Source organism: Tursiops truncatus, chromosome 2 (genome assembly GCF_011762595.2).
Source record: "Tursiops truncatus isolate mTurTru1 chromosome 2, mTurTru1.mat.Y, whole genome shotgun sequence".
NCBI classification, from domain to species: domain Eukaryota; kingdom Metazoa; phylum Chordata; class Mammalia; order Artiodactyla; family Delphinidae; genus Tursiops; species Tursiops truncatus.
This window is the reverse complement of record NC_047035.1, coordinates 2125664-2144430: the sequence shown is the minus strand read 5'-3', so window position 1 is coordinate 2144430 and position 18767 is coordinate 2125664. Positions and strand designations below refer to the sequence as shown.

General features: G+C 45.8%; 1 protein-coding gene across 32 annotated transcripts in view; it reads left to right on the top strand.

Moving 5' to 3' along the window:
* The window catches only part of KLC1 (kinesin light chain 1), a 58335-nt gene that overhangs the window by 15194 nt on the left and 24374 nt on the right, over positions 1 to 18767 (top strand). For all 32 annotated transcript variants that reach the window (XR_002179700.3, XM_073799070.1, XM_073799096.1 and 29 more), the window contains exons 2-9: positions 395 to 656; positions 2482 to 2712; positions 5903 to 5981; positions 6476 to 6701; positions 10734 to 10821; positions 11436 to 11537; positions 14395 to 14568; positions 14714 to 14813. Coding sequence is in view for 31 of the 32 variants with exons in the window: in XM_073799070.1 (XP_073655171.1) it covers positions 396 to 656; positions 2482 to 2712; positions 5903 to 5981; positions 6476 to 6701; positions 10734 to 10821; positions 11436 to 11537; positions 14395 to 14568; positions 14714 to 14813 (1261 nt within the window). In the remaining variant the exon portion in view is untranslated. The remainder of the gene's footprint in view (positions 1 to 394; positions 657 to 2481; positions 2713 to 5902; positions 5982 to 6475; positions 6702 to 10733; positions 10822 to 11435; positions 11538 to 14394; positions 14569 to 14713; positions 14814 to 18767) is intronic.

The window sequence follows — 18767 nt, the reverse complement described above, 5'->3', positions numbered from 1 at the left end:
ATGTGGAATCTTCCCGGACCAGGGCTCGAACCCATGTCCCCTGAATTAGCAGGCGGATTCCTAACCACTGTGCCACCAGGGAAGCCCTGCTGTGTGTTTTAGAAATGCCATTTGGATGTTTTGCTGGTTTTCATCTCTGGCATTAATTTCAGTTACTGTCATTTCTTCCGTAAAAAAAAATTCAGACATAAGCCAGAAAAGTAATTAATTTGGTCTGCAAAGGACAAACAGTACAGAATGTAGTATTTCCAGGTAATAAATCACAATACACCTATTTATTATTCACCTATAAAAATGTTAATTCAAAAGTCTTCACACATGTATTTCATTAAAGATGTAACATAAATTAAGCCTCTAATGAGATTTCTATCTTTTTTTTCTTTTTCCATCCTAGAATGTATGACAACATGTCCACAATGGTGTACATAAAGGAAGACAAGTTGGAGAAGCTTACACAGGATGAAATTATTTCTAAGACAAAGCAAGTAATTCAGGGCCTGGAGGCTCTGAAGAATGAGCACAATTCCATTTTACAAAGTTTACTGGAGACACTGAAGTGTTTGAAGAAAGATGACGAAAGTAATCTGGTGGAAGAGAAATCAAACATGATCCGAAAGTCACTGGAAATGTTGGAGCTTGGCCTGAGCGAGGCACAGGTACAAGTCTCAGATATGAACGTGAAGTTGACAGTCTGGAAAAGGGGAGACTTTGTTTGACATACGAGGTTTAACTAAACTAGAGGGCAGATACTTATAGAACAATAGAAATCAGCTTATATGTGGGTTATGTATGTTATACAAATGATGATTTGGGCATGTCTGCATTTTAAAAAGTAGAGCGAAAATAGGTAACTCTGTGTCGGTTAGGATTTGATTTGGCTGCATATATCAAAAAACAAAAACAGTGGCGTAAATATCATAGTTACATGTAAAAGCACATACTGAGGTGGGCTGTCCCAGATGGGTGCTATAGCTGCATGGGTGTCGGGTACCCAGGACCCTGCCACCTGCTGCACTGCACCCCAGTCAGCCTATCTCGTGGGCTAAGACAGTCCCAGCTGCAGCCACGTGACCCCACCCTAGGACTGCGAAGGGGCAGGAAGGGTGTGCCTCCTCCCTTTACCTCCTTGAAGTGTGCGTGGCACTCTGCTTACACCTCATTGGCCAGAACTTGGTTCCGTGGGCATACCTAGTTGTGAGGGACACTGGGGAATGTTGTCTTGCCCCTTAGAGTTCCAGGTTCTTAAGCCTGAGGAAGAAGGGTGAATGTTGGCCAACAGCTCATAGTCTCTGCAGTACCCCAAGACAAGATTGTCTTAGGCACTTGACTAAACCTTTGTTTCTATCCTGCTAGACATAGAGATGAAAAAATTGGAAACATTTAGGTGTGCCCCCGCCCCCCACCATAACTTTCAGCTTTGCCAACATATTTTAGGTAAAATTAAATACACTAAAAATTGGCTTCTTCTTTCTTAGCTTTCGTCTTGTATAGCGAATGAATGAGGCAGAAGTGGGGCTGCTGGGTTACCAGTTCCTGCTTTCACAGAGGAAATCATTCTGTACCAAAGTGACGGCCATACCCTGATTTTAGAATTCTCCATCCTAAGCATGTTACAGATTCTAATTGTAGGACTTTGGTTATTGTGAATCTCTTATTTTGCAAGTTGTGTTGAAAAGCGATATAGAGGTGAACCTCCTTTTTTAGTTTGGCAGATATTGGGGTTAAAAGGAGGAGGAGGAAAGAGCCCCACCTTCTAGAGTGTCAGGTTTTAGACCTAGGAGGATAATAAAGAGGGAGGGGCAGGTGCACGGTCTGCAGAGAGAACAGACCGAAGCCGGCTTTCCTCCCCAACTCTTCCAGCCCTTATCCTCCCAGGCAGGCCGGTCCCTGAGACCCATCAGTGCACCCCAGGCAGAGCCCAGTAGGGACCTCCGCTTATGAGTGCGTCAGGGCGTCCTGACTCTTGGTACTGGCCACAACACAGAGCCTTCGTCCCTTCCCCTGCAGTGGCGAAGAAGTCTTGTCTGTGTGCCCCGCCCCAGCTCCACCACCAGCCCCTCACAGAGTGACCTGCACTCTGAACACGTGTGCAGGTGTGTGCACGTGCTCTCACCCGTGGCAAAGGGTCTCTGAGAAATTCTGTTTGCGCCATCTAGATAAAAAGTAAAAGAACACAGCTTCATCAGTACAGTAGCTGCCTGTCCATTGCTAGTCCATTCGAGATACTTTCTAAACAGAAAAAAGAAATGCATTTTTCATAGACGTTCTGAGCATGTGATATTCTTGATCATGCCCTGAATGTAGCCTGTGACTAAAGAAAGGGTGGAAATAGAAGTAAATGGCAAAATGTACTTGTATGTACTTTGGAGCACGTGTCTGCAGGTGTCAGGTAGAGCTACAACCCCAGGACGCTTGCGGAGACGGGAGGTGGCGTTTGTTGGGCTGAGTACTGCAGTGTTGTCAGCGTTTCTGTCTGTCTAGGTTATGATGGCTCTGTCAAATCACCTGAATGCCGTCGAGTCGGAGAAGCAGAAGCTGCGTGCACAGGTTCGTCGTCTGTGCCAGGAGAATCAGTGGCTGCGGGATGAATTGGCCAACACGCAGCAGAAATTGCAGAAGAGTGAGCAGTCTGTGGCTCAACTGGAGGAAGAAAAGAAGCATCTGGAATTCATGAATCAGCTAAAAAAATACGATGATGACATTTCTCCATCAGTAAGTGGTTCTGTAGGAATGCAGTATTGACAGTTACCACGTTATCATCGGTAGATTGTTTCAGTAAAGCCGGCAGTGTTTTCCTGTTTCCTCCAGCGATTGTGTTTAAACAAGACCAAGGATTAAGGGTCTTGGGACTGAGTCCCTGGGCAAGTCATATAAGTTCTCTCTGGAGTAGTTTCTTCGTATGTGTTTTTTTTGAACGATGGTCAGTTCAAAAAATACTTTGTAAATATAAAATAAATGCAAAGAGGTGCCATTGCCTTCAGCGAGGCCTGTTGCAGCTTGAGATCTCCTGAGCATCCTCACCCTTTGCGGTCTGGCTTCCATGCACATCCCACTGCTGGAATGCTTTTCCTTTAACAGTGCCCTGATCCAGTCGCCTGAATCCAGACTCGGGACTGCCTCTGTAGTTTGTAGTGGATCCTCACTTTCTCTTTGCAGCCCTCTGCCCTGCTCCCAGGACGCCATTGGTTCTCCTGCGCCCTCGCTCGTGCCTCCTTGGCCTCCTGCGGTTCCTGGATGTTAGGGTTCCCCAAGGATCGTGGTCTTTTCCTTCTTCTGTTGGCTCTCTCTGGATGTTCATCCCAATCTCGATTACCGTTTTTCATTTACTGTTTATTTCTGATTCAGTTAAGTTTTTTTTTTAAAGTAACCTTCTTTATTTTGGAATAATTTTAGATTCACAGAAAAGTCAGAGGTGGGGCCTCTGGGAGGTAGTGTGGGTTAGATGCAGTCATAAGGATGGGGCCACCATGACGACATTAGTTACACAAAGAGCAAGAGACCCTAGGTCTCTTGACGTGATACTGTAAAGAGAATTCCCACATGCCCTTCACCCAGGTTCCCCTAGTGTTAACATCTTGTATTGCCGCATAACGTGTCTGAGTTAACTTGGGGCGCTGTCTGTCTCCAGAGTACCGTAGGCTGCATGGCTTAAACAATAGACAGTTAATTTCTCCTGGTTCTGGAAGCTGCAAGTCTGAGATCACGGTGACAGCTTGGTCGGTTTCTTGGTGAGGGCCTTCTTCCTGGTGTGTCCTCGTGTGGCCTCCTTGGTGCATTTGTGCAAAGAGAGAGAGAGACACACACACCTAGAGTCTCTTGCTCTTTGTGTAACTAATGTTGTCATGGTGGCCCCATCCTCATGACCGCATCTAATCCACACTGCCTCCCAGAGGCCCCACCTCCAGACACCATCACACTGACCATTAGGGCTTCAACATAGGGATGAGGGGGTGGGGAGGACAGACATTCAGTCCCTAGCGGTACGTTTGTTAAAAGTAAGAAATTAACGTTGCTATTGCTACGTCACTATTAACGGAACTACAGCCTTTATTTGGATTTCACCAGTCCTTCCATTAGTGTCCCTTTTCTGCTCTCGACTCCAATCCTGGATTTCACATGGTATTTTGAGCTAATGTTTTTTAATGCCTACATAGCTCTAGGCATGTTCGCTACATAATCTGTATACCGTTGAGGTCCACATTTGTGTCTCCAGTCTGAGCCCTCATCCTAAGACTGCAGGAGTGGTTTTGTGTATTGTACCAGCAGACCTACACTTGCCCTGTGTCTTAGCTTGGCTACCATAACCAGATACCATAGACTGGGTGGCTTAAAGAGCAGATCATTTACTTTCTCATAAATCTGGAGGCTGGAAGTCAGATATCAGGGTGCCAGCATGGCTGGTTTCTGGTGAGGACCCTTTTCCCAGCTTGCAGATAGCTGTTTTCTTACTATGTTTGCACATGGCAGGGTGTGGGTGTGGGGGGAGGGAGAACTAGCTCTCTGATGTCTCTTCTTGTTATTAGGGTACTAATCCCATCGTGAGGGCCTCACCCTTGTGATTTTATCTAACCTAATTTCCTCCAAATACCATCACACTGGGGGTTAGGGCTTCAACATGATTTTGGGCACAATTAGTCCACAGCACCCTGTTTTACGAGGCATACTGTATTTCTCCCTTGCATCTCTAGGTCAGGAGCAACTGAATGTTTTGATTTAAAAGCTATAACTCCTGTAGGTTGCTGTGGGAATAAGAATAGAGAAGTGGATTCACCTGGAAAACTGGATAACATTGAGCAGGGGAAAGCTAGTCTCATAGAATCAGAGACATTTAAAACATTTTATTTGGAAAACATGTCTAGCTTGGAGAAGAGATACAATGAGCTAACCCTGCCTCCCCTTTTAGGGGGTTCGCATGATAATTTTTCTGCCCCGTTCCTCCTACCGCTGCTGGTGCATTTCCTTAGCATGAGGAGTTCTCCTGTGAGACCCAGGGCTGGGGTCAGATTCAGGAGATTGAACACAGGCGCAGTGCCTCCTCTGTCCTCTGCAGCCCAGATTCCATTTTTTGTTGGTTATCTCAGCAGAGTCCTCGATGACGTTTTTCACTCATTCCAGGATCCAGTTCAGGACCACATGTTGGACATAGTGGTCCCGTCCCTTTAGTCATCTTTCATCTGGAACAGGTCCTTTCACAGAAAGAAGAAAGCCTGTCTTTGTCTTTCGTGACATTGATGTTCTTGAAGAATACAGGCCAGTTAACTTCATAGATTGTTCCTCCGTTCGGGTTTGTCTGGTGTTTCCTCATGAGTGTGTTTGGATTGTGTGTCCCAGATGGGAATGTTATAAAGGTGACAGGTGCCTCTCGGGCCCCTTCCAGAGGCAGATGGTGTCCGTCTGTGCCAGGGCGCCGCTGAGTTCTCCTGGTCGAGCTGCTGTCTGTTCTCTCCAGCGCGTACTCACTCTTTTTACCTGAGGGCTCATCTGTGGGGAACACGAGTCATAGGCTGTCACACTGCTCTTAGGGGTCCTGTGGTGGAGATGCTGGGTGGGGAGGGGAGTGTCCAGCCTGCCAGTTCTGCGGTGTTCAGAGATTTGCCATTTTAATCGTTTGGTTTCCAAATAAAATTTATTTCAAGTAAGGGCTTCCCTGCTCTTTAAACTTCTGTAGGGCACGGGTGACGACTAAGGCACAGAGATGCCATCGTGATCTGTTCTGCCACTCCTGCCCGGACAAGTACTTTGAGTTCAGTCTAGCAGGCCTTTTATTACTCTTTACTGAACTGACATCTGAAAAACAAACCATCTTTTCTATTTTTAGTTTAAATGAAATTTGTATCAAAGATTTCCAGTGCAGGATTTATAGTATTTGTAAGACTAATATTGTCCTGGGTTGGTTTTATAGGAGGACAAAGACACTGATTCCACCAAAGAACCTCTGGATGACCTCTTCCCAAATGACGACGACGACCCTGGTCAAGGAAGTAAGTTGGGAGTGGTGGTTAAATGGCTGCATGCAGACGGAGGTGGCGGGTCCTCTTGGGGTGTAATTGCTGTCATTAGCAGGCGGTGGCGTGCCTGCAGCCTGCCTCACAGCAGCCCTTGCACACTCAGGCTGCCTCGTGGTTCCCCAGAGAATTGCGAGTCGTTTTCTCGCTGGGATAGAGTAACGTGTTGAGCCAGCCCTTGTAAACAGGGGCACGCACCAGCAGTTCCGACGCGATCTGTGGATTCTCACGGAATGAAAGGGCAAAAGAGTTTTCCTGGGGCCAAGAGCAGTCTCACCACACTGTTGGGGCGCGTGCGGCATCCCCGACAAGTTGCTGGTGTTGCCTTGCCTGCGCGGGGAATGCTGGACAGGTTTGGTACAGTGGGGACCACGTGCTGACCTGGACCAGAGCCAGAGTGGGGAGTGCTAATCAGCTGGTGTCATCGGGTGATTTTCTCTATTGCCTGAAGTGAGCCCTTCTCTGTGTAGTGCAGCAGCAGCAGAGCAGTGCAGCGGCGGCCGCCCAGCAGGGTGGCTACGAGATCCCCGCGCGGCTGCGCACCCTGCACAACCTGGTCATCCAGTACGCCTCGCAGGGGCGCTACGAGGTCGCCGTGCCCCTCTGCAAGCAGGCCCTGGAGGACCTGGAGAAGACCTCTGGCCATGACCACCCGGACGTGGCCACCATGCTGAACATCTTGGCCTTGGTGTACAGGCTAGTAGTCCTCATTTTATTCTCTTAATTTTACCTAGAGACAACGTTTTTAACGAGCTTGTCCTAAAAATACGTTTCTGTAAACTGTTATGAGCTACTTTTCCAGCCTTATCGTCCATTTGTCTTCACACAGCCAGGGGTTAAGTTCAAACATTTAGCAAGCTCTCTGGCAAGAGCATGACCCTGAAGAACAGACGCTGCCTGGGGCTCCCAGGCAGCCGTCCAGGACTAGCCCACAGCACCCTTCGCTCTGGCCAGGCTAAGCTCTTTTGACTTTTTTCCCCACAATACTTGGTATACCAGGCTCCTTCTGCCCACCCTGCCTGCCCATATCCCCTGCCTTTCTGAGGCCTTGTCAGCTCTCTCTCCTTTCTGAATCCAGGGCTCCACGTGCCCCTTCCCAAGTTGTGCCCCTTAACCCTGTCCCTGCCTCTCTCGCAGCGCTTGCCCTGTACTTGGCCTCCGGGTGATTTGAATTTTGTCATCTCTTCTCCCGGGATCCTGGCTCCTTGAAGTTGAGGACCAGGTTGTCTTCTTGTCTCCACCTTGAGTCACTTGAAAATGTTTGCTAACTCAGAAGCCTTTGGTGAACTTCCTGAATGGAATTAGATAGTTTGCCTAGGCACTGACTGGGCAGTGGTATGTGGGAGCCCTTTGTCTGCTTCTGTCTTTTAGCCGAACTGACCTGAAATCGAGCAGGTCGGGGTGTTACTCACATGCAGGACTGGTTTGCTGTGGCCACTCCAGTGTGGTGGGTTTCAGGGAACTGCTCCATTTTTTCTTTGTTGGTTTGGTTGTTTCAGTTTAGCCAACAGTTTTGATCCAGATGTATGTAAGACTTTGGGCTGGTTTCTGTGAGACCCTAAAGATGGATACATGATACCTGTTCTCAAGGAGAAACCAGAACGTGGAATTTGAAGTCAGGAGAGTTCAGTCTGTATCTCTGCTAAGTGGCCCCTAGACAGAGGATGTTGTCCAGAGCCCTTAGCTTTTCTGAGCCTCTGAAGGGTTGCAGGGGATGTGAGACATGGTGTTACCTGGCACTGTGAAATAGTCAAACAGCATCATCTAAACCTGTTTCTAAAGGAACTGAGAACCTTGTTTAGAGAATAGGCTGGCTATGTTCATATGTAATTATAGAAGCAGGGAGACTGTTGTGAATAAAATAACAGAGAAGTGGGAATTCCCTGGCGGTCCAGGAGTTAGGACTCTGCGCTTTCACTGCTGGGGCCCGGGTTCAATCCGTGGTTGGGGAACTATGATCCCATAAGCCGCTTGGTATGGCCAATAAAGAAAGAAAGTAGCCCAGAAGTGTTCATGGAACAGAAAGATGCCTTCCAGCTGAGAGGATTAGGGAAGGCCTAATGGAGGGGTGCGAGCGCTTTCTGCGGCCTTGAAGGGTGTGTTTGGGGCAGACTCCTGCATCCTGTTTGGCAGTAGTAAGAGATGGGGCTGAAAGGACTGGGCACTCTGCAGGTGCCAGGTCTTAGAAGAGTGGCTGTGGGGAGTGCACAGGACCTGAGGGGGCCGGAGCCTGGAGGCAGGGCAGCCCGGCAGGAGGCAGCAGCATGGGGCTGGCGGGGATGGAGCTGGGAACCTGAGCAGGGAGTGGGAAAGGAGGGGGAGGGCTCCATGAAGAGAAGAGGAGTAAACTGTCCAGAGAGAGAGGTGATGGCCTTAAAGAGCACCGGAAGGAAACTGAGCACTGCCATGCCACTGCCGCGGCTCGGCTTCGAGAGAGCACAGCCTTTTCCATGCCGCATAGCACTCTGTTTTACAGGTAGTCCTGACATTTTTTGACAGGTTCCTGCTGATGGACATTTAGGTTTGCAGATTTTTACTGTTACGCATTATTGTAAGAATTCCCTAGTCACAGGTTGCATTTAAAATCTTGGTAGATTATGCTAAATTTCATTCCAGAAAGATCTTTAAAAAATTTACATGCCTACGAAGAACATGAGAGTTTCTGGCTGATGGTAGATATTTTTATTGTAAATGAGTTAAATAAAAAATGTGCGTAGAATGCCACTGGAATTTGTTGTACTTAGGGTGCGTGGTCACACAGATGTCATTGTGCTGGGTGCTGGGACTTCGGTGGCCTCTCCTCAGTCTTGTGTTTTTCCTTCGCACTATAGCGTGAGAGTTTACTCATGTCAGCAGAACATTTGAAAAAAGTTAGCAGCTATGTATATATTCATATTTAATGTTGTGTTCTAGAGCTGTACCATAACTCTATTTCAACATTTTTCTGTTAAGGGACATTTAATTTTAAGCTTTTTGTGGGGGGGCATTAATCTACTGATGAACATCTTTTGCTCAAGTTTTGCTCAGGATTTTGTATTTTGTTTTAGTGTCAATTCCTAAAGCGGGTTAGAGTATAAGCATGATACGCGGGCTTCCCTGGTGGCGCAGTGGTTGACAATCCGCCTGCCAATGCAGGGGACATGGGTTCGATCCCTGGTCTGAGAAGATCCCACATGCAGCAGAGCAACTAAGCCTGGGTGCCACAACTACTGAACCTGCGCTCTAGAGTCCGTGAGCCGCAACTCTTGAGCCCATGTGCCCCAACTACTGAAGCCCACGCACCTAGAGCCCGTGCACCGCAACGAAGAGTAGCCCCTGCTCGCCACAACTAGAGAAAGCCTGCGTGCAGCAATGAAGACCCAACACAGCCAAAAATAAATAAGTTAAATAAAGAAATTAAAAAAACAAAACAAAACATGATACGCTTCTTGGTACATGTTGCCCAGCTGCTTTCGGGAAGGTGGTGCCAGTTCACACTCCTCCTCCTCCATCACCAGCCTGGGGCTGGGCTGCTTGTCTCTTATTCTTTATTAATGGAGAAGTGCAGCATTGTGTATTAATTTGTATTCTGTGATTGTGTGTGTTTAGTCATTTGTGTCCTTCTGTGAATGTTCTGTTACCTTTTTTTTAATATATGTTTATTCATTTATTTTTTGGCTGTGTTGGGTCTTCGTCGCTGCACGCAGACTTTCTCTAGTTTTGGCGAGCAGGGGCTACTCTTCGTTGTGGTGCGTGGGCATGTCATTGCAGTGGCTTCTCTTGTTGCGGAGCACGGGCTCTAGGCACGTGGGCTTCAGTAGCTATGGCACGCAGGCTCAGTAGTTGTGGCCCAGGGGCTTAGTTGCTCCTTGGCATGTGGGATCTTCCCGGACCAGGGCTCGAACCTGTGTGCCCTGCGTTGGCAGGCGGATTCTTAACCACTGCGCCACCAGGGAAGTCCAAAACCTATATACTTGGCCAGAATTAGTGTGCTTCGGAGGATCTGGAAGGCTTATTAGCCCTTCCAGTGTTCTGCAGGACAGTCTGGCTTCTGCAGGGCAAAGCCTTGCTGGGCAGCCGTTCTTACTCAGTTGGGAAGTATGTGTACTCAGTCTCACAAAGTAAGTAACTGGTTTGCAGCCCCATCATCAGGTAGCACTTAAACCAGGGGGGCTGGGCTGGAGGTGCTTCTGTCTCCCCACTGTCAGCAGGACCCTTCGCCCCGCCCTGCTCCAGCAGACACTGCGGGGTGCGTCCTGGGCTTCTGTTTCACAGGCTTTTCCATGGCACGTGGCGAATCATTAGCTTCTTAGAGCAGCTCTGTGAGTCACGTCCTTCCTTTTTAGGTGGGCCGACTGCGACTGTGGAGCCCATGTGACATGCCAGAGCCACGCAGCCGGTAGCTGGCAGAACTGGGTGCAGACCCTGGGATCTGTTCCGTCTGCCTCACCGTTCTGGATGGCCTCGCTTACTGTGTGCGGGGTTATGGGGGTAGTATTGTCCCAGTGATCTGGATGGGAGGGCCAGGTTCAAAAGCTAATCAGGCCCGACTCCCAGCTCACCTTGCCAGTACATTTATTGATGGAGTCTTTTTCTCCTACATTAGGAGTGTTTTTAACAGTTTTAATAGCTAGCGTCTATTTTTTAATAACTGAAGCTTAACTTCTATTTCTTTAGTTCCAAAATTACATTTTACAGAGATGTAGTAAGCTCTGTCTATAACACTTAACTGTATGTTTTTCAATTTAGAGACCAGAATAAATACAAAGATGCAGCTAGTCTACTGAACGATGCCTTGGCCATCCGCGAGAAAACTTTGGGCAGAGACCATCCTGCGGTTTGTATACTGGTCCTTTCATTCTTTTTATATATTATTTTCCCTAATGTATTTTTATACCCATCTCATTTTAATATTAAACTCAACAGGGAAGATTTAAGAGCTGCCTTTTCACTGGATGGCACAGGTAGGACTTCCCTCACTTAGTACAAGTGATGAGCCTCAGTGCTGGTGACTCCCATTTAGCAGGTGTCAGTGTGCACTTCAGTTGTTTATCACCCCACCTCAAATGGATCACGTACTGTGTTTTTTGATCCTAAATCAAGTTGCATGTACTTCTGTAAATTTTTTCATAAAGATTTTGTATTGTCTCTTTATTAAAATCTGGTCAGATTTGCATATAGATCTATTTTGGTTGGCTTTGTGGCTTTCAGTGAAATTAAAAAAATCAAGATCCTGTTGATGTTGATTTGTTAATTTTAATATTCTGCAGTGTTCCTTTATGCAGTCTGTCTGCAGACAGTGAGATTGCTCTTTCGCCTTTAAGTGGAGTCATGTTCCTTCATCCAGCTGAGAGCTCTTCCCTGCACATACTGGGCGTGATGAGTGTGTGATGTCTCACATCCCCTCCACTGCTGTCGTTTACTGTTCTTCACGGTTCCCTGTGTTGGTAGGTGGCAGCAACTCTGAATAACCTCGCAGTGCTTTACGGCAAAAGAGGAAAGTACAAAGAAGCTGAGCCGCTGTGTAAAAGAGCTCTGGAGATCAGAGAAAAGGTGCGACTAAGGACGGTTCTCCTTGAGATGCTATGTTTTATGCTTTTAAATAACTCACTTTTTTTTTTTTAATAACTCACTTTTAAGCTTTGAGATAGGACCACTGTGATATATCATTACTGACCATTTACTGAAAATAAGCCCTTCAGTCAGGTGGGCAGCCCCAAACGCAGCCAGATGGGCCCATACACATGGGAGTTTAGGAGGAGTGGGTATGCAGAGGGTGGAGCCTTGAGTCTGCATGCCCTCCCAGCCTGAGGCCTAGAAATGATTCAACTGAAGAAGGAATTTCTCAGGCCTGTAGGTGGAAGGCACGGGGGCATTTCATTGACGGTGGGGCACGTGCCTGTCAAGAAGAAAAACATTAAAATTTTAAAAATGAGGTCAACAAATATGCTTATGAAACTGAAGAAAATGAATAATTGTTTTTGAGAACTAAAGAGTAACTCAGAGCTGGAGATTAAGTCAGTCATGGATGTGTAATGTCAGCTAATACAGTTTATAGTAATTAGGTATTTTTTTTAAATGTAACTTGTTAATTTCAGCAGTGCTCTGGATGACCGTGTATTCAGATGTTAGAGACTTGGCAGGTCCATGCCGTGACTTTTTTTTTTTAAAGGTTATTTTATGACATATAGGTTTGTTTATTTATTTGTTTGTTTTTGGCTGCGTTAAGTCTTGTTGCTGCGTGTGGGCTTTCTCTAGTTGCGGCGAGCAGGGGCTACTCTTCATTGCGGTGTGCAGGCTTCTCGTTGTGGTGGCTTCTCTTGTTGCGGAGCACAGGCTGTTGGCGCGCGGGCTTCAGTAGTTGCAGCATGTGGGCTCAATAGCTGTGGCTAGCGGGCTGTAGAGCGCAGGCTCAGTAGTTATGGCGCATGGACTTAGTTGCTCTGTGGCATGTGAGATCTTCCCGGACCAGGGATCGAACCCGTGTCCCCTGCATTGGCAGGCGGATTCCCAACCGCTGTGCCACCAGGAAGTCCAATGCCATGATATTTTAATTTGACTTTTTGTGTCATTATTTACCATTGATACTGAGCAATCAGTCATTTAATTTTGAGTTATATGGCAAGGACTTGGGAAAGGGAAGATGAAAAGGGGCTAATTATCACATTATGCAGGTAAAGTTTTGTCCATGTTGCCGTCTGCATAATATTTACAAAATAAAATAGTCTTTATTTATTTATTTTATTTATTTATTTATTTTTTTGCGGTACGCGGGCCTCTCACTGCTGTGGCCTCTTTTGCTGCGGAGCACAGGCTCCGGACGCACAGGCCCAGCTGCTCCGCGGCATGCGGGATCCTCCCGGACTGGCATGTGAGATCTTCCCGGACCAGGGATTGAAACCGTGTCCCCTGCATCGGCAGGCGGACTCCCAACCACTGCGCCACCAGGGAAGCCCTAAAATAGTTTTTATTTTATTTTTTATTTATCCACTGAGATTTTGAGTGGGCTGGGGTTAAAATCAGGGAGAATCACAAATATATCAAATTGAGGATTATGAACTATAGGTGATGATCTGTCAGATTCATTCATATATATTTGCTCTTTCGTTCAGTCATGTAGCAGACATTTATTGAGGACTTGGGGGCTCCCTGCTTGGTTAGAGTTGGCGATTTCAAATTAGACACAGTCCTTTCCCTGGGGACACAGTGCAGCAAGCAGACCTTGGGAATGCAGGTGCTTTGGCTTCTAGCCTAGAGCTCAGGGAGCACATAGAGCAAGGGCTTCTCCAGGTACAGGGCTGGGACTGTGCTGGGCATGGCCTCCCACAAACGGCCAGCGTTGGAGCTGAGTCTCGAGAACCGAGGTCAGAGCTTCCCAGGCAGGGAGAGGAAGGGAATGCAGAGGGGATGGAGAGGCAGCCTGCCTCATTGGGGACTGTGTAGGTAAAGGCACAAGGTGAGAGACTGGGTGGCTGGCTCAGGTCCTGAGGAAGCAGTGTAGTGTTTGGTCGTCCACCTGTGTGCCAGCACCGTCCTAGATGCTGAGAGGACATTACATCCAGACATTGAGACAAGGCATTTGCATACTGAGGCTTACGTCGTAACGGGTGAGAGTCTAGGCGATAAAGGACTAAATAGATAAGACAGTTTTGGGTAGTGATACTTGCAAAGAAAGAAAAAAACCAGGTGATGTGCTTGTGAGTAAACTGGGTGGGGATGGGCTGAGGGCTCCCTTAAATTGGATATAAGGAGGTCCTCTCTCAGGGGACCTGAAAAGAGACCTGAAAGATGAGTTATTTAGTGGAGGGTGGGGAGCAGGGCAGTGCTGGGAGAAGAGTGTTGGGCGTCTGGGACAGTAAGTTCAAGTTCGAAGAGCCCTGAGGTGAAGTTTGAAATGTGAGGGAAGTGGTTTGGGATGCTCAGAGAATCTGGGTCTGAATGTGAAGGGATACGTAGGATGTGAATTGAAGAATTGGAAGTTTCCTTTGAAGGCTGTTCTGTGCAGGGATAAGTGTAATGTAGTTAGACTCAGAAGGGCCAGGTGTAAGTTCAGGCACTTCAAGGACTGGGTGGCCATATTAAACAGCCTTTATAAAACCCAGTTTCCTCATCTTCAAACTGTGCATAGTATTGCCTACCATGTAGGATTATTATAAGAATTAAAGACACTAAAGCACGTGAAGGAAATCAGCATAGTCCCCTCCCCGCAAGAATAAGGAGTTCAACAAATTCTGGTTAAGTTATTTTTATTATTGCATGGGGAGCCATTTAAACATCATAAGCCTGGAAACAAGGCACAGTCGTATTTATGTTTAGAACGCGCCTTCTCATGATAGGGTGGAGAATGGATCGGATGGTACCATGTGAAACAAATAATAAGTGTTTCTAATACACTATTTTTTATTCCCAGGTTTTGGGAAAGGATCACCCCGATGTTGCCAAGCAGTTAAATAACTTGGCCTTACTGTGCCAGAACCAGGGCAAGTACGAAGAAGTAGAATATTATTATCAAAGAGCCCTCGAGATCTACCAAACCAAACTGGGGCCTGATGACCCCAACGTGGCCAAAACGAAAAATAACCTGGTACGTTGACAGAGGTACAACTCTATCGATAGAGCCAGATGACTTTCTTCCTGAAATCTGAACTCTGTTTCATAGCCTAACCTATAAATAAGCACGTATGCTTCACTTACTATGAAGAATAGTAAGGACTTTGTTTTATTTTAAGGCATCCTGCTATCTGAAGCAAGGAAAATTCAAGCAAGCAGAAACGCTGTACAAAGAGATTCTCACTCGCGCACATGAAAGGGAGTTTGGTTCTGTAGATGGTAAGAAATGTACTTTTGTTTCTAAGCAGATGCAGTTGTAGGATGCATTAAACATAGTGATTTCCGTGAAGCAAAAGGATAAAAAAAAATAGTGATTCCCAGCTTGAACTTGGTAATACACAAGTCATCACAGTATTTTCAAGGTAGAATTTAATTTGAATTTTAGAAATGATTTTCCACGGAGCGCTTATTGGAGAGGATGTGACCCGGTCTGAGTGAGTGCCCTTCGGCTCATCATTCATCATCCAGTGACCGTGGTGAACCCTGCGTACCTGCCCTGGCATTACCGATAATGGAGTCATGCAGCCTGTGGTCAGGGTGATGGGCCACGCTACCCTCACCGGAGTCCACACGTGCTTTAGGCACAACCTAGATGCACTGACTCCAGAAAGCCTTCCTGGAGTCATTAGTGCTTTCTAGAATTGCTCTGTAATACAGTGATTCTCAAAGTGCCGGCAGGAACCAGCAATTTCAGCACCACCTGGGACCTGTCAGAAATGCAGATTCTCGACCCATCCCAGGCCTGCTGGGTTGTTTGACAGCCTTAAGGAGCTAAGGCCTGTCTCCTTTGTATCCCTTAAAGTATTGTAGGTGCTTAATATTAATATTTTATAAGATTTTGATTGCTCAGTAAAACAATATTTGTGTGTTACATAAGGCATCTTCCCCCCTTTACTGCCTATTACATAAGGATTTCAGAATGTGAACAGTTGTTACTAGTGTGTGGGAAACCTTAGAATTCGTGGGGAAAAAGGTTTTGATTAATAAATACTTTCTTCTATAGAGAGTTTCTAGAAACTACTTTTGAAAAATCTTTGAAAAGTGTATTAGTTTTCGTCTGTTAACAAGTGGAGCAGTAAATCTCTTCCTATCAGAAGATCGTGATGCCTCAGGCTCATCATTTTGAAAATGGATTCTGTTTGCAGTTGGGCCAGGATTGGATAACAGTCCACCTCCCTGGACTTGTACAGTTCACAGGGCACTTTCATGTCCTCGTCTAACTGTAGAGGCCTTGCTGGTTTTGTGTTGATTCCAGGCCATCTCCTTAGTGCTTCTTTCAAAAAATTTTACTCTTGGGGAAGACTTGTTTCCTTGCGATTTGCTAGCTTCTTTCTACTAAAAATAGTAGCATGAAGTCCAGTTAATTGGGTTCTAGTTAAAAGCAGTTTTTCTGTACTCAGATTTATCCTCCACACAAATGTTAAAACGTAGGACAGAAAGGCATTTTTTCTTTGGGCAAGATGCACATGTGTCCTGGTTTGCTGTCGGGGCGTGGCTTTCAGGTCACAGGGCCTTCTTGACTACAGTGCAGCATTGAAACCCATGACCTGGTTTGTTGTCAGGAAATCTAGTTCTCTTAACTGGTGGATTCTTGTCTGTTCTAACAATAGGGTTAGGTTAGTACATAAAGCTAAAACTGCAGTAAATAACAGTGTTATTAAGCTTTAAATACTGTTCACTTTTTTTTTTAAATAATTGTGATATACAATTATTTTTCAAGTATTTAAACAATTGTACGAGCACCACTAACTGAATAATCCTTCCATTCCCCCCACTCATTCGTAAGGTCATATTCTAAATTCTTTATCAAGTCAAGGGTTTTGTTGCTGGTGGTAGTGGTAGTGGTAATGGTGGACCATTCCTCTCCATTTATGCAGGTATTGATTCTTGTACCAGTTGCACATCTTCTTGGCTGCTGTGGTTTTGCAGTGAGGCGGGGTGGGGGTGAAGTTAGATATGTGATGTGACAAAGTCTGTAAGTACTCTTCCTTTTCAAAACTTCCCTGGCTAGTCTCACCATTGTTAATTGAAGTATAGTTGATTTACAATGTTGTTAATTACTGCTGTACAACAAAGTGATTCAGTTATATATGTACATTCTTTTTTTTTTATATTCTTTTGCATTATGGTTTATCATAGGATACTTATAGTTCCCTGTGCTGTACAGGAGGCCCTTGTTGTTTATTCATTCTGTATATAATAGCTTGCGTCTGCTAACCCCAAACTCCCACTCCACTCCTCCCCCACCCCCCTTCCCTTTGGCAACCACCAGTCTGTTCTCTATGTCTGTGAGTCTGTTTCTGTTTCATAGATAGGTTCCTTTGAGTCATATTTTAGATTCCACATATGAGTGGTATCATATAGTATTTGTCTTTTTCTGACTTACTTCACTTAGTATGGTAAGCCCTAGTTGCATCCATGTTGCTGCAGATGGCATTATTTCGTTCTTTTTTTATGGCTGAGTAGTATTCCATTGTATATATATACTACATCTTCTTTATCCATTCATCTGTCGATGGACTTTTAGGTTGTTTCCATGTCTTGGCTATTGTGAATAGTGCTGCTATGAACATAGGGGTGCATTGTATCTTTTTGAATTACAGTTTTGTCTGGATATATGCCCAGGAGTGGGATTGCTGGATCAAACGGTAATTCTATTTTTAGTTTTCTGAGGAACCTCCATACTGTTTTCTATAGTGGCTGCACCAATTTACATTCCCACCAACAGTGTAGGAGGGTCCCTTTTTCTATACCTTCTCCAGCATTTGTTATTTGTAGACTTTTTAATGATGACCATTCTGACTGATGTGAGGTGATAACCTCATTGTAGTTTTGATTTGCATTTCTGTAATAATTAGTTATGTTGAGCATCTTTTCTTGTGACTGTTAGCCATATGTATGTCTTCTTTGGAGAAATGTCTATTTAGGTCTTCTGCCTTTTTTTTTTTTTTTTTTTTGCGGTACGCGGGCCTCTCACTGCTGTGGCCTCTCCCGCTGCGGAGCACAGGCTCCGGACGCACAGGCCCAGTGCCCATGGCTCACGGGCCCAGCTGCTCCGCGGCATGTGGGATCCTCCCGGACCGGGGCACGAACCCGTGTCCCCCGCATCGGCAGGCGGACTCTGAACCACTGCGCCACCAGGGAAGCCCCCTTCTGCCCATTTTTTGATTGAGTTGTTTTTTTGTTGTTGAGTTGTGGGAGCTGTTTGTATATTTTGGAAATTAAGCCCTTGTCAGTTGCATCATTTGCAAATATTTTCTCCCATTCCGTAAGTTGTCTTTTCATTTTGTTTGTGGTTTCCTTTGCTATACAAATATTCATTCTTTTAAAGCCAGTATTTAAAACTAGTTTCATTCTTCTCCTATGACATGCCCAATAATCCTAAGAATAGTTAACCACATACTAGTCTTTTAGTTAAAAACAGTTTAAATATGTAATCTTATTTAATTTTCTCAACAGTCCTGTGAAATGGGTCACACGTTACTCCATTTTAGGAGCGAGGACACTGCAGGCTAAGCGACTCGCCCAGGATGGGTAGCTTATGAGTGGTTGGATTGGGTGGGGGCACAGGTCTTATTCTCCAGAAACCTCAAAAATAAGTGAAGAGACGGGATCATGAAAATCACCTATAATTTCATCACCCAAATATGTCTTAATCTTTTGTGTCTTTCCTTCCTTTTTTGCCAATTGATTTGCAAAATTGAAACCACACTTTATATATAATCATGCATACTGCTTATTTTCTTTTATACTTGTAGCTTAAGCATTTTTCATGTCATAAAAGTATTTTCATAACCTTCACTTTTAAAAAATATTTATTTATTTGTTTTTATTTTTGGCTGCGTTGGGTCTTCTTTGCTGTGCTTGGGCTTTCTCTGGTTGCGGTGAGCGGGGGCTACTCTTTGTTGCAGTGCGCAGGCTTCTCGTTGTGGCTTCTCTTGTTGCGGAGCACAGGCTCTAGGTGTGCGGGCTTCAGTAGTTGTGGCACACGGGCTCAGCAGTTGTGGCTCGCGGGCTCTAGAGCGCAGCCTCAGTAGTTGTGGCACACGGGCTTAGTTGCTCCGCAGCGTGTGGGATCTTCCCGGGCCAGGGCTCAAACCCGTGTCCCTTGCACTGGCAGGCAGATTCTTAACTACTGCGCCACCAGGAAAGCCCATAACCTTCACTTTTAAG